Here is a 12593-nt window from a genome sequence, read left to right on the forward strand (position 1 = left end):
GAAATGCGTGTGTTCTGCTCCAAATGTGTTCGAGCTCATCGTCAATCTTTTCTTTTTTTTTCATAGTTTCCCGTGGATAGGTTTCCGGTTTAAAAGAATGGATGTGAAAAGGAAATGAGAGGAAAAGAAAGAGCAAAAAAGTCGTAAATCAGATGAATCGAGCTTTTGAGTTGGAGCTTTTTTCCATTTAAGAAGGAGATTAAGATCAAGATTCATGGTTTTTTTAGTTTCAGAGAAGTAGGAATTTTTTCTTGCAAAAACGCTAAAGGAAACTGCGAGGCGCCCTCGTAACGCCTCGTTCGGGTGAAATGACTAATCTAACCGTTGGAAACGTGAATTAAAATTAACTATAAAATTTCTAAAACCAAAAATACTGGGTTTTCGGTTATTTTAAGCGAAGTGAGGGGAAATTGGTGCTGTTCTTTTCCAAATTTTTATAAGAATTTTTTACGGTTTTAAGTGGCTAACAAATTGTTATGATTAGTGGTGTTAATATTCCAGTTCGCCTACATGTCCACATAATCAGATAATATACAAATCTTTTTTGCTGCTGGGAAAATTTCGGATAAATCCCAAAATGCATTTGTAGTTTTTATAAATGCTTTATTTGAAACAGCAACCAACAAGTATTGAAAAGAAATGCGCACGTTTCTATTGTTTACTTCATAATTTTCAAAAATTCATTTCCTCTTCTCTGTTTCAAGTGTATCCCTTCTCTAATGAGCCTTCCCAACCCAATCACCCATCTGCCACCACTTTTTGCGGTTTTCCGTGCTCCAAGAATTGGTGACACTTATTCGTTTCTCAATGACACGGCTCTTGATGAGAGAATGCTCACTTGAATAGGGATAAAAATATATTGGATATTTGGGTTGAAAATTGGAATTAAAAATGGTTTTGTTGTTTTTAAAAAAAATTGTTTTCAACCGTTTATCTTACAGTTTTAAAATTTTAAAACCCACCTAAAATGATCTCAATTTTTGTCTATTTAAGCTTATTTTAAATGAATGACCGATGACTCCCACACATATCAAAAACCATTACAGCCACAGCAATGTAATAGCATAATTTGACATCTTGGTACAGGTGACAAACTCTTTTTTTTTGGTAGAATTACGTCACGTTTGTTTCAGAAATTGAACTAAAAAGTAGAGTGACGCCAAAATTCCGAAATTGATGTTAGCAAATGTGTAAAAAGGAACATGGATTAGAAGTCCATTAAATTTTGACTTTAAATAAAAACTCCGAAACAGTAATTTTTGAAATTGTTTTTTTGTTTTTTGTTTAGAATTTTTTTAAACCAGAAAATATGACGATTTTGTTCCCAGAGCCATTTATTTGTTTTTTTAGGAGTTTTTATTCACAAAATATTTTTCAATCTGATTTAAATAAAAACAAACGATTTCTTATAAACCAAAACCGATAAATATCCTCTGTGACAGCGAAAAAATAAAATTTTTCGTTGGGGAAAGAATAACTCTAAAGCTACAAAACTCTAGGAAAACCTTTATTTCAATTTAAAAAATTGCAATTAATCAGCTATGTCAATAATATTTTTTGGAATCGGTCAAAAAAGTTTTTTCTACGAGTTTTATATTTTCAAATGTTTGTATTTAAACCCTGTCGGGAGGGGGTTTAAAACCAGCGATAGATCTCTGAAATGTTTCAGAAACCTGATTGTTTCGTGAATTTTGCAACTTACCAAATCGTTGACTGAAAATTGGAAAATGTTGAATTTTTAGAGATTATTCGGTCATTTTAGAAGAGTATTCCGACGAAACTCCAATTGGCGCATCTTTACCTTTAAATGGGAAAAGATACGGATGAGAGCAGAATTACAAAAAAAAATCCATTGTTCCTCTAAAAACGTTTTTTAAATTTTTCTGTTTTTAATTTTTAAAAACTTTAACATGAGATGTTCACAAACCAATTGATCAAAAAAATTATTTCGTATTGAAATAAACATGTTGAAGCAGTACAAACTTAACATTTACCGACCCATCGTGTCTTTTAATTCTATTTAATTTTCTATTCAAAAAAGCTAATCTTTTCACAATTCATGAACAGAGACTTGTGGATCTTTTTGGAGCAAGTTAAACATTTTTTGTTTGAAACTTTGGGTTTTTTAATTTTTTAAAATTCACTAAAAGTTAAAAGAATTATTCCACTAAAATGCCCCATATGATTTTTCAACAAATCTAATTGATGGTAAATAATTAGTCAACCAAACTATGGAATTAAGCAAAAATTGATTTTTACTCCTAAATTAATATTGTGAATCGGTTGATTTTTCTCAATTTCCGAAACTCTCTCTAATTGATCAAAAAATATATTTTGTATTGAAATAAACATGTTGAAACAGTACAATTTTAACATTTTCCGACCCATCGTGCCTTTTAATTCCATTTAATTTTCTATTCAAAAAATTTAATCTTCTCATAATCCTTTAACGTTTCTCCGCTCTTTCTTTTTCAAAAACCGCTCTCAATCTATTACAAGCTTTCACTGATTCCATATCCATCTGCTCTTTTTGGCTCATTTACATTTCCCCCTCAATATCCACACCGCTTTCCCCGTTCTCTTTGGTTTATTCTCTTTCCGTTCGGTCATTTTGTCATTGAGGACATGCCATCTGTCCTCATGTGCATACAAATGGAAGACTTTTCCCCTAACCGTAATACATCATATTCTGTGTGATAATAAATATGTGCTCTGACCATTTTTGAACACTTCCGTCACGTTTTCTTTATCGATACAGGCGCCGACTTCCGTAGTGACATTCCATAAATTTCAACTTTTAATGAAAATTTTGAAACAGTAATTTTTAAAGTAAAAAAATTATCAGAAGAAACATTGAGCAACCCCCACAAATTTATTCTCAGAACAATTTTATTTTTAGTTATTCACAAAAAATACTGTTTCAGTCCCTTTTCTTCAACCTCCTCCAGTTTCTCCCACGTTAGACTACGAATTCCAAAAAAAAACTCGCAACATTTTTCCTTCTCAACAATGTCCTTTTTGTCCACTTCCTTACTCTCATCACATTCTGAATGCATCCGTTTAAAAGATCTCAAATGACACCAGCATCTGCCACGTCATTAGGCAATCCATGTTTGGAGCACAGATGGGTTAGACCACCTCATCTTTTATGACTTTTATGGTCCCGAATGATTATGGAATCAGGGGAAGATGGAAACAAAATATGTTAGGAATTAATTAATTGGTAGAATAGTTGGGAAGTTTTAGCCATTTCTAATTTGGCTGTTTACTGTGTATTGAAAAACACAGGCTTCTGGACTTTTTGTGGAGCAAGTGAAACATTTTTTGTTTCAAGTTTTGGGTTCTGCCAATGATGAACATCATTTCAACGTCTACAAAAAATATTCCACTCAAAATTCCGCTTATAATTTTTATTAGTTGCTACTATTCCTTTTCTACACCACTAATTTTTTAGAATATTTAAAGCACTCAATATTTCAAATTTAATTCTTATTTTCAACGTTCATTTTGATACTATTCTCATTTTCAGGCTTCCTATATATTAGATTCTGGTATCTGATTAGTTCATCTACCCGTACGGAAAGAAAGTACACTTCTATGTTACTGCCCAGTCCATAAAATCTCTAGTTAAAAAACAATATTACTAATCCTAAAAGACAGAAAATGGCCCCGATTTTATCAGAAAAAATGTTATAGAAAAAATCTAATTGATTGGGAATAACCGTATATATTAAATAAATTTGACTTCTCCTCTTAAATGAACATTTTGAAACGGTTAATTTTTTTTAAATCAATATCTGAAAGAAACCCCCGTTTTTTGTCAAAAGAAAAATAATAATAAATTGCTAGAATAGTTGGGAAGTTTGACCCTTATCGAACAAATTTTTTGAAGCATCAAAAACTTAGAGTTTGTAGTTTTTTGAGCGAAATATTTTTATCTACAATCAATGCGACATCCCCATTGAAAAAACTATATTTCTCTCTAAATAAATTTTTTAAAACAACAGATTTTTTCTTTTACTGAAAGATAATTATAATCCTCTAACTCGATATTATTGCCCAGAGTTTGAATTGTATTCCTACTAGTCTAACATAAATTGGCTATTCTTAAATTAATTTTGAAACAGTAAAATATTTTACTGTTTTCATTGTGCTTTTAATTACAAAATAAGGATTAAAACTTTGCTATTCTTCCATTTTTATGTAGGTTGAGATTTTATATACATCGCAACATGTTTCAATAATTTCACTTAATTATTTTTCTCGCACACACACCTAACAGTACCAATATATCTTCCAGTGTCAACCTCAAATCCTTTTCTATTCCCAAACCCATCAATATTCTTGGGAAATGGATTCGGGATTCACATCTGTCATTGCAAAAGTGAAAGAGACGAGAAGGGAGATGCTCTCCCTTGAAAATACAATGAATAAAATATCAAGTTTCAGCAATAAATCTCTTGTCTATTCTGTGCTTCTTCTCGTATTTTCTGTTTGTTTTTTTTCTGCTCCTGTTCACGTTCAAAATGTTTCAAATTGAACAATTCAATATGGGCGGACATTTGTTCACGCCTACATTTTGGCGTTTACCCAATGCTTTAGAAGGTGAAAGACACTTTGTAGGCAGGCATCACCGCCTACGTGGTTATTCTTAACTTTTTCATGAGCAAGGCTCTTGGTAATTAGAATAAGTAGCAAGTTTTTAAATCATGTTGTTTTTGGAACATAAATTTTATTAAAATTTAGTAACAAAGAATAAAAAAATGTCCCATTTTAAAAATGTATTTTTCTTACCAAAAATGGAATGGACAAGTATTTTTTGAACGGCTTATTCCTTTAATTTCAATAAAATTTTTAGAATATTTTTTACTGTTTCCAAAAAGACACATAATTCGAAGTTCTTATTCCGAAATAATCAGCATAACTCATTTTTTAACAATCATAACATAGTCACGTATCCAAGTATATCTTTCACTTTTCGTCCGGATTTTCGTTTTCTGCCATTCGTGCTCTTCGTCGACGAGATTATCGTTGTTATGGAGACTCTATGTGCCGGAGGAGCTAAAGCGTGTCGAAACGCGCACCGGTGTGGAGCAGCTCGCTCATTTTCTTCTCACCGCCGTCTTTTTTCCCGTATATCAGGCTATATAGTTTATCAGCAAGCATTGGAATTTGATTTTATGCTAACTACACATTTTTCACAAAAAATGAAAAGGTTTGACTGCTTCTTATACACTATTTATATCCTTAAGAAATTAAAATAATAGTTTCACTTTTTTGCTTGCCTACATGCCTACATACCACTTGTTTTTTGCATTTTGATAGTTCATCTTGTAGGGATTTTTAGAATACCAATTTTCATTTCAACTAATAGAGACAAATGATAAAAAATATCTCGAACTTGCTTCAATTTGAATAGTTATGATTAAAAGTGATTTGAAACAGTAAATTTTGTATGTCTCAATATCGGTGAAAAATAGTCCTTAAAGCTTATTTACTACTTGGTAATGCCACCACACAGCATTTAGCTCAAAAAACGTTTTGTACGTTCTCTGCGGAAAACCATCAAGAACACATTCAGCCGGGTTAGGTGCTTCTTCTTTCTCCGTTTTCACCCATTTCATCAATTCTTGCTCACTTTTCCACTACTCTTCAAGGCTTCTTCTTTTCGAATTTTAATGGGAAAACAAACACTTTCGTCTCTGTGCCTCGTTCTTTATCTTTGTGTCTCGTCAATTGGTGCACTATTTTCTGGAAGACGTGGCGCTTTTCTGCAACGGTGAAACAAGAAGAGGTTATTTAGAAGACTGCTCTGGCGTCGGCAGAGAAGGAATTGAAAATGAGTTAGGCGCCGAGCCAGGCTCATCTTGTGGACCGAAAGAAGTGATTAGAATGGTGAGACGCAGACACGTTTGCAGTCAATTACCATTGCCCCGGAGGCGTCGCAGAAGCTTCCATCCATCCCCACGTTTGGACAAGAAGCGGGGACGAGATACACAGAGAAAATGGCTCTTTTCTGGTGCAAAAAGCGAATGGGAATGGCAATAGAATTGCACTGAAAAAGAGAATTAGAACAGCGAATAGAGGACGTTTCTTTTGAAGGGAATGCAAGAGAAGAACCACTTTCATTCCAAGCTTACATTCATTCTCTCCCACTCAATCATTCTCACTTCAGTCACCCCGAAAAGTTTATTGATCAGTACTGTACTGCTTCTAATCGGTAAAGAGAAAAACAACTGATTTCATCTCACAAATAGAATATATGAAACAGTGAAAAAATATTTCAAAACTTTTTTATATTTTTTCCGATTACGCGAATAATACTGAAATGCTATTTTTGAACACTGAAATCTAAAAGTTTATTTCCGATTAATTTTTTGTGAGACACAAAATATGCCTGACTGTGTACCTATAAGGCAGACAGACCATTCCCAAAAGTACCTACGCCACACTATGACCTGATGCTTGACGTGACCTGGAAACGATTAGATCGGTGATCGTTGAAGCTATTAGGCTGGCATATTGTGCGCCTACACGACAGTCTTATATCAGAGCCTAATGTTTTATCACACCTTCAAGTTTAGAACATTTTTTCTAATTCGAAAATGACGCCCTCATAGGAGAAAACCAATGATTTAGCTTGGATAACATGCCTGCCTCATGCCTGCCTGCATACGTTCCTACCTACCTCACATTGTCTCTATTTTGGCGTGAGCTTCTGTTATCGGTACAGTGTAGTTCTATACATTATGAATAATTTGTGGAAAATTCCAGTAAAAAACTGCCAACTGCTTTCATGTACTTTGGCAGTAGGCTCGCACAAAGGCACAAAATAGGCCAACAGGCAGCTGTTTTCGCAATTTGATAGGCTGAATATTGATGGGAACTGGCTGATCGTGATCTTTTAAATACATTTTTGGGACCAGAAAAAATTAGAATTGTCTATGAACTGCTCTGATGGATAATCGATGATATTTCTCATGATTGTGAAACCGACTTTTTTTTGGAACACAAAAAACACATTGAGTACATTAGGGTTGCATAATCTTTTATTTGCATTGTTGCATAATGGAAAACAATTTTTCCAAACTTGTTGAAATACGCGACTTGAAAATTTCCCCAAACTGCTGACTCACTAAATATGATCAAAAATATGTTATAACTCGGCAGATTTGGCTACCTGGTGCACACACGTGATGCGCATGGCGCGCGCTCGCAGCTCGCTAGTTATTTGGTATCAACCGCCAGACGCGTTCCCTGCGCGCACCAGTTGCATTTCTCTCGCATCCGATACGCGCCAGTTGCGCATCCCACCCCGTTTTCGATTTGAATTACTAATAATTTTTAATTCTAGAATCATTGAAAATTAGTTTTATTGAAAAACAACGAACGGAAAGTAACACAATGGCAGAATATAACAAAAAAATTAATCAGTAAAGGTTGTTTCCTTGACTTATGAGGCAACTTAATTGTCTCTCGACGAACTTTCTCCTGGCGAATCGGTTTGCCTGAAAAAAGCAAAATTAAAAAAAAAATCTTTCTTTATTAAGTTATATAACTATAATAATTTCAATATTGGTCATTCTCAACAAAAAAACTTCACCAACCTCTTGTACTTCTCTTCCTGAACGGTTTTTCAGCTGGATGGGATCCAAAAAACTCATTGTGGACGTTCCTCTAGGCATCGAAGAGCTCTTCAACGCGTTCTGAAAACATTTAAGATGATTGATGATTAGTAAATTTTGTTGAAACTAACGGCACATCGTGTTCTTTCCACCTGTGTGGTTTTGATATTGATTTTGTCTTTAACTCCAAGAATTGCTCTAACGACATCGCGGGAGATCCCTTCCCAGAACAAATAAAGAGCGTCCATTCCATCGTACCAAGGTGGAGGGATCGGAGCAGGAAGAAGCTCTGAACAATGACAAGATATTTATTATGATTTTGTTTTACAAACATACTGTCTGGAATATTTCGATCGTTGTAATCTTTAGGTTTTTCGTCATACATCCATGAAATTCTGTTGGAATTTTCCATTCGAACACCATGAATATCACAATCGGATCCAAATTATGGTTCACTTTTTGAAACAAGTGAGACCACTTCCTTTCTGAAAAATTAATTTATTGTAGTATATAATGTGTAATGTGAACTGACGTCTTAATCCAAGCGACGCCCTTGTAGGTGATGGAATAATCGTTATCAGCTTAACAGGAGCCATAGGATATTCGAAAATCTTAAGTTTCCTCCTATTCTGTTAATGCTCGCTTTCCACTGTAGTTATTTTCTGAAAATGGGTACAAATAGTTAATTTGGAATATTTTTAAAGCCTGAAATTAAAAAAAAAAGTTTAAAAATCGCAAAAAAATCAAAAATTATTAATTTAAAACAGAAAAAATGGAAGAAAAAACGGAATATCGGATTGTCGTTGTTTTGTGGTCTAGGATCCCAGCCAGGGTGCTCACGGGGCGCGCACGGGCCGCGCATGGGGCGCTCACGGAGCGCGGACAGGGCGCGGACAGGGCGCGCAAGATGTGCGATGAGGTTCAATACTATGTAGCTACCCTTCACCATTTGTTTGCCAGAACATCTGATGAACTATTTTTGGTCAACCAATGACTATATACGTATATAGTATATAGTATATGTATTTTTGGATTTTTTTGGCAATTTACCAAAATGTTCATAGAAGCATAAGTTAAAATTAGTTAATAAGTTTAGCAAACAGAAAAGATCTATAGATAGTTTTTTTTTGAATTTTTAACATTGAGACTTTAATGGCAATGATTACTAGTAATGCAACTAGGAACTAACAGTGTCCTGATGAGATACAAAAGTTAGAACTTTCTTACCGACATACAATGGTTACTATTGAGAATGTTGCACTTGTATGCAAATAATAGGTAAATGGACATAAAATATTATATTACTAAGACAGCTTTCATAATAAAACTATTTTCTGGAGTACCAGGTGTTCCAAAAGCAGTTCCACAAAGTTATCAGCCGCTCCAGCTTTCTTAACACTAAAACTGATTACTGTCATAGGTAAAATGTAGACATGTCTAGTGTAGCGTAGATATTTATAGTTCAAAACTGTTTATTTTGGTACTGGAATATTGGAATAAAAACATTAAAACCTAGTCGACAGTGGAGTTTCCCAGTTTTTTAGTACTGGCTACTCTAACTGCTTAACATTTACCTAACAACTGGCATTTCCTATTCATTTGTTGAAATCTAGCACCTAGAGTTCCTATCTAGAGTTATTTTCGAGCTTATTTTACGAAGTGTTTGAAGTCTAAATTTTTCTCACAGAAAATCCGACGACTGCTTTTGAACCGTACTCTCATAGCTCATAGACTTCATACACTACAACTCATACACTTGAACCATCTGTGTAATAATTTGTTCAAAATAAAATAAATTATTATTCACACTCAATACTTAAAATATTTTAAGCAACTGTGTGACAGAAATGTGGATTCAATTTTTCACGGACAAGTGAATGTAGAAAAATTATTAATACACACTTCAAACGATGCTTAGGTAGCTATTTGACCATTCAAATTTTTATTAACAGGTTAATTTCACATTTCAAACTCTTTTTGCCATTTGATGAAAATCTATCCGCGCTCTGTCCTCACTGAATACGCGCTGCGAATGCGATCTTGGCGCATAGCGTACGCCCACCCGTCGAGTTTTCCTTTCTTCCGCGCGCCAGCCGCATAAAGTGCGCGAGCCAGGAGGCTCGATCTGCCGAGAAATAACAATCAAAAAGCTTCATTAACACTGGAACTGTTCTGATAGAAAACCCATGATATTTCTCATTTTCGTGCAACCGACTTTTTTGAAAAAAATTGGCATACTCCGCCAACTCAGTCTAGATTCACGAAAAACTATACTTCATGGCGATAAAATCTACATAACAAGAGAGTATCTCGTAACTGAATGACCTAGCAACTGTCACCAAGTGACAAATAGTGCCACGTCTTTCTTTCGGCATCTTCAAAGAGTTGCCTTCCGGAAGGAGAAGAAGAAGGTAGTCAATCAATTTTGGATTCCAAATACATGACACATATATAATAATGAAGTGTGGTACTATTAAGTATTTGTTCTCAAGTAGTATTACCCTTCCACCCTACAATATTTGTCCCGAATATCGAATATCTCGTTCTCCCCTTTTCCTCTTTCCTCAACACCCAAACAACACACCAATTGTCACCAGTCATTTGTTAGAAGAGGTGGTCAAGAGGTTTGCAGGGAGCCTGAATTGATTGATGAGTTTGTCATATAGGCCCCCGGGCCGATTTTCTGCGCATTTGTCTTCTTCTTCTACGTCCCCGCCGTTCCCCTAGGCAGGTCATTTCAATGAAAGAGTCCTTCAAAACTATTTTCAATGTTTGTTTTACCATTTCATCTCCCCCTCCAATTTCTTGATGTGGTAGTTGCCGGAGGTGACCTCCATCGATCCTTCACCCCCCTCCCTTCCCACTACATAATTACAGTATTTGGACGGGATCTAATAAGCGTCTGCGTCTCTTCGGCTTTAACAATCTCTCCTGCCAGCTGGCTCTCGTTCGTTCGCTTTTTTGCATGTGTCACTGAACAGAGCGACCCCCCACAATTTCTCGACTTCCTTTGGTTATTAGAAGCGGTCACTCAGGTGTTCCTGGGGCTTTTAATTCATCTTCCTTGTCATAAAATGCGGTATTATTATTCCAGAGTTGCATATTATCGAAAAAATACGATCGCACAAATTTCTCATAATTTACTTTTGATCTACCTGTTGAACTTGACTCCGCCCCCAATCTTGTTGCCGTTGTTATTTTGTTGTGGCTGTCTTGTCAAAGGAAGGGGAGGAGCCTAGTCAACAAGGTAGATCAAAAATAAATTATGAGAAAATTGTGCCATCGTATTTTTTCGATAATAGAGGTTGTTAGAAAATGTATTCCAACTAATATTTTTTTACTGTTTCTATATAGCCTAGTTTATAATCTGTTTGATAGCTATTTGATTAATTGTTCCCATTGCAGAGTTGCATGGAGTTTGGAAGAAAATTAATGAAAATACAGATTTTTCAAATTTGAATATATTTTGCACTGTTTCAATACTCTATTTTATCTATCCCAGTTTACGATTCATTTGTTTCGTAGAGCCAACGTACTTTCAAATCTGAACATTTAAATCTGAATCACTCGAAATCAACAAAAATTTACCTCAGAAGTATGCTGCTCAACTTACAGAAAATTTTGAAAAAATGGGTTATTTGCACACTGCCAAAACCAAACGTTACGTTTCTTGCCATTAAATTTTTTAATCTTAAAAATGAGTTTTTGTTTTTTTCTAAATTCTGCAAAGTATCTTTAATAAATTTACTTTTGTTAAAATTTAAACAATCTGCATTGTTTGGCATTTGTCATAATTGCTGTTTCAAAACGGTACCTTATAAGATCCAATCAAATTACACCCAATAAGGTGATGAACCCCAAAAATCCAATTTTAAATATTTTCCCCGTCTCAAACAATGCATTAAATCTTAATTAAATCTTCATGTTCAGAAACAACCTAAATTTGAAATTTTGAATGTTTCATATTGTTCTCAAAATTTCCAAAAATATCGTATTCAATACTTGTATTTTATTCTGGTAAGATTTCACTTTTTTACGTTTCCAGGAACTACTTTAAAATTTCAACATTTTTCTCAATTAAGAAATCACACAGTATTCCAAAATAATTACATATTTTGAATTTTATCTTCTCAATTTTATTTTCAGTCCAAGTCTGAGTTGAAACATTTTGTTCATATAATTTTTCCCGCGAAAAATGGAATACAACATTTTTTTTACATTTCGGGTATATCTGAAAAAAAAAATCAAAATAAACAAATTTGAAGGTTTCACATTGTTTCTGAATTTTCAAAAAATATCGTTAATTTACTACAGCGCTTTTATGACAATTAATATCTAGTACTATGTTTTCGAAAATCTTTACTGTTTCAATATGTTCACTTACACATTTCAAATATTTTTCAAGTACTCATCTAAGGTTCCAATGCAATGTGAGATTCTAAATACACAAATTTTATACCGATTCGAAAATTTATATTTTCAATTCAATAACTTTTGAAACAGTAAAAATTGCAAAATTATATGCTCACCAAAAATCTAAAAACAAAAACTTTCTCCTCGAATTGCAACCAATTTAAGACTTATTTTCCTATTCCTTTTTTTCCCAACTTAGTCGAATGTTTTTTTCCTCCAATTTTCTGCGTCTTCTCGACCATATGTACCGTCCATTTTCCATCCCTCACACCCCATATTATCATAGAAAATCCGATAATTACCGCTTTTTCCCGTCCGTCCCGTGTCTTCTATGTACTAGTACCTCATAAAATTGCAGCTATCTACTTATTTATACAACTGTGTAGACGACTATGAGTCTACAGTAACCCACTACCGTAATCAACTACAATATCAACTAGGAACCAGGAAAACGAATTTTGAGAAAGTGAGTTAAATTTTAATGTTTCTTTTTGAGATTGTTTGGCAGGCTAGGTCATAGGGAGAATTCTTATTTTGTGAAAATACAACGTAAAA

General features: G+C 34.2%; 1 protein-coding gene and 35 non-coding genes across 36 annotated transcripts; 17 read left to right on the forward strand and 19 right to left on the reverse strand.

The window, feature by feature from the left end:
- The first annotated feature begins 496 nt into the window (after positions 1–496).
- Positions 497–517, forward strand: 21ur-5405. The gene has a single exon (NR_054991.1).
- A 31-nt stretch (positions 518–548) lies between these two features.
- Positions 549–569, reverse strand: 21ur-12107. Its single transcript, NR_054992.1, has one exon.
- 21ur-10906 lies at positions 550–570 on the reverse strand. Its single transcript, NR_054993.1, has one exon.
- Positions 571–808: 238 nt separating this feature from the next.
- 21ur-12284 lies at positions 809–829 on the forward strand. The gene has a single exon (NR_054994.1).
- Positions 830–1186: 357 nt separating this feature from the next.
- Positions 1187–1207, reverse strand: 21ur-1829. Its single transcript, NR_054995.1, has one exon.
- A 701-nt stretch (positions 1208–1908) lies between these two features.
- On the reverse strand, positions 1909–1929 carry 21ur-14741. The gene has a single exon (NR_054996.1).
- 21ur-4302 lies at positions 1910–1930 on the reverse strand. Its single transcript, NR_054997.1, has one exon.
- A 285-nt stretch (positions 1931–2215) lies between these two features.
- On the reverse strand, positions 2216–2236 carry 21ur-9898. Its single transcript, NR_054998.1, has one exon.
- On the reverse strand, positions 2217–2237 carry 21ur-4293. Its single transcript, NR_054999.1, has one exon.
- Positions 2238–2295: 58 nt separating this feature from the next.
- 21ur-5929 lies at positions 2296–2316 on the reverse strand. The gene has a single exon (NR_055000.1).
- A 378-nt stretch (positions 2317–2694) lies between these two features.
- K02B2.35 lies at positions 2695–2844 on the reverse strand. The gene has a single exon (NR_055001.1). It is a non-coding gene; the product is annotated as an Unclassified non-coding RNA K02B2.35 (non-coding RNA).
- On the reverse strand, positions 2753–2773 carry 21ur-7477. The gene has a single exon (NR_055002.1).
- A 102-nt stretch (positions 2845–2946) lies between the features above and the next one.
- Positions 2947–3081, forward strand: K02B2.36. The gene has a single exon (NR_055003.1). It is a non-coding gene; the product is annotated as an Unclassified non-coding RNA K02B2.36 (non-coding RNA).
- Positions 2961–2981, forward strand: 21ur-4250. The gene has a single exon (NR_055004.1).
- A 173-nt stretch (positions 3082–3254) lies between the features above and the next one.
- 21ur-2380 lies at positions 3255–3275 on the reverse strand. Its single transcript, NR_055005.1, has one exon.
- A 434-nt stretch (positions 3276–3709) lies between these two features.
- Positions 3710–3730, reverse strand: 21ur-141. Its single transcript, NR_055006.1, has one exon.
- A 331-nt stretch (positions 3731–4061) lies between these two features.
- 21ur-9340 lies at positions 4062–4082 on the reverse strand. Its single transcript, NR_055007.1, has one exon.
- Positions 4083–4915: 833 nt separating this feature from the next.
- On the forward strand, positions 4916–4936 carry 21ur-7003. The gene has a single exon (NR_055008.1).
- Positions 4937–5267: 331 nt separating this feature from the next.
- On the forward strand, positions 5268–5288 carry 21ur-3568. The gene has a single exon (NR_055009.1).
- On the forward strand, positions 5269–5289 carry 21ur-13001. Its single transcript, NR_055010.1, has one exon.
- A 538-nt stretch (positions 5290–5827) lies between these two features.
- K02B2.37 lies at positions 5828–6036 on the reverse strand. The gene has a single exon (NR_055011.1). It is a non-coding gene; the product is annotated as an Unclassified non-coding RNA K02B2.37 (non-coding RNA).
- A 1394-nt stretch (positions 6037–7430) lies between these two features.
- On the reverse strand, positions 7431–8010 carry K02B2.6 (uncharacterized protein; the record flags this gene model as incomplete). Its single annotated transcript, NM_001368441.1, has 4 exons — positions 7431–7508; positions 7608–7706; positions 7757–7914; positions 7962–8010. 4 exons carry the CDS (start codon positions 8008–8010, stop codon positions 7431–7433), a joined length of 384 nt encoding a protein of 127 aa, NP_001355374.1.
- Positions 8011–9771: 1761 nt separating this feature from the next.
- 21ur-10061 lies at positions 9772–9792 on the reverse strand. Its single transcript, NR_055012.1, has one exon.
- A 148-nt stretch (positions 9793–9940) lies between these two features.
- On the forward strand, positions 9941–10097 carry B0350.81. Its single transcript, NR_055013.1, has one exon. It is a non-coding gene; the product is annotated as an Unclassified non-coding RNA B0350.81 (non-coding RNA).
- B0350.69 lies at positions 9994–10161 on the reverse strand. Its single transcript, NR_055014.1, has one exon. It is a non-coding gene; the product is annotated as an Unclassified non-coding RNA B0350.69 (non-coding RNA).
- Positions 10162–10512: 351 nt separating this feature from the next.
- On the reverse strand, positions 10513–10614 carry B0350.72. Its single transcript, NR_055015.1, has one exon. It is a non-coding gene; the product is annotated as an Unclassified non-coding RNA B0350.72 (non-coding RNA).
- Positions 10615–11011: 397 nt separating this feature from the next.
- On the forward strand, positions 11012–11032 carry 21ur-9821. Its single transcript, NR_055016.1, has one exon.
- 21ur-10562 lies at positions 11016–11036 on the forward strand. Its single transcript, NR_055017.1, has one exon.
- A 106-nt stretch (positions 11037–11142) lies between these two features.
- 21ur-14011 lies at positions 11143–11163 on the forward strand. The gene has a single exon (NR_055018.1).
- Positions 11144–11164, forward strand: 21ur-7252. Its single transcript, NR_055019.1, has one exon.
- Positions 11165–11468: 304 nt separating this feature from the next.
- 21ur-4665 lies at positions 11469–11489 on the forward strand. Its single transcript, NR_055020.1, has one exon.
- Positions 11490–11624: 135 nt separating this feature from the next.
- 21ur-15352 lies at positions 11625–11645 on the forward strand. Its single transcript, NR_055021.1, has one exon.
- Positions 11628–11648, forward strand: 21ur-6969. The gene has a single exon (NR_055022.1).
- Positions 11649–12033: 385 nt separating this feature from the next.
- On the forward strand, positions 12034–12054 carry 21ur-4891. Its single transcript, NR_055023.1, has one exon.
- On the forward strand, positions 12055–12075 carry 21ur-12197. Its single transcript, NR_055024.1, has one exon.
- Positions 12063–12083, reverse strand: 21ur-356. The gene has a single exon (NR_055025.1).
- Positions 12084–12593: the final 510 nt, after the last annotated feature.

The sequence above is a fragment of the Caenorhabditis elegans genome, chromosome IV, assembly GCF_000002985.6.
Source record: "Caenorhabditis elegans chromosome IV".
Classification (NCBI taxonomy): Eukaryota; Metazoa; Nematoda; class Chromadorea; order Rhabditida; family Rhabditidae; genus Caenorhabditis; species Caenorhabditis elegans.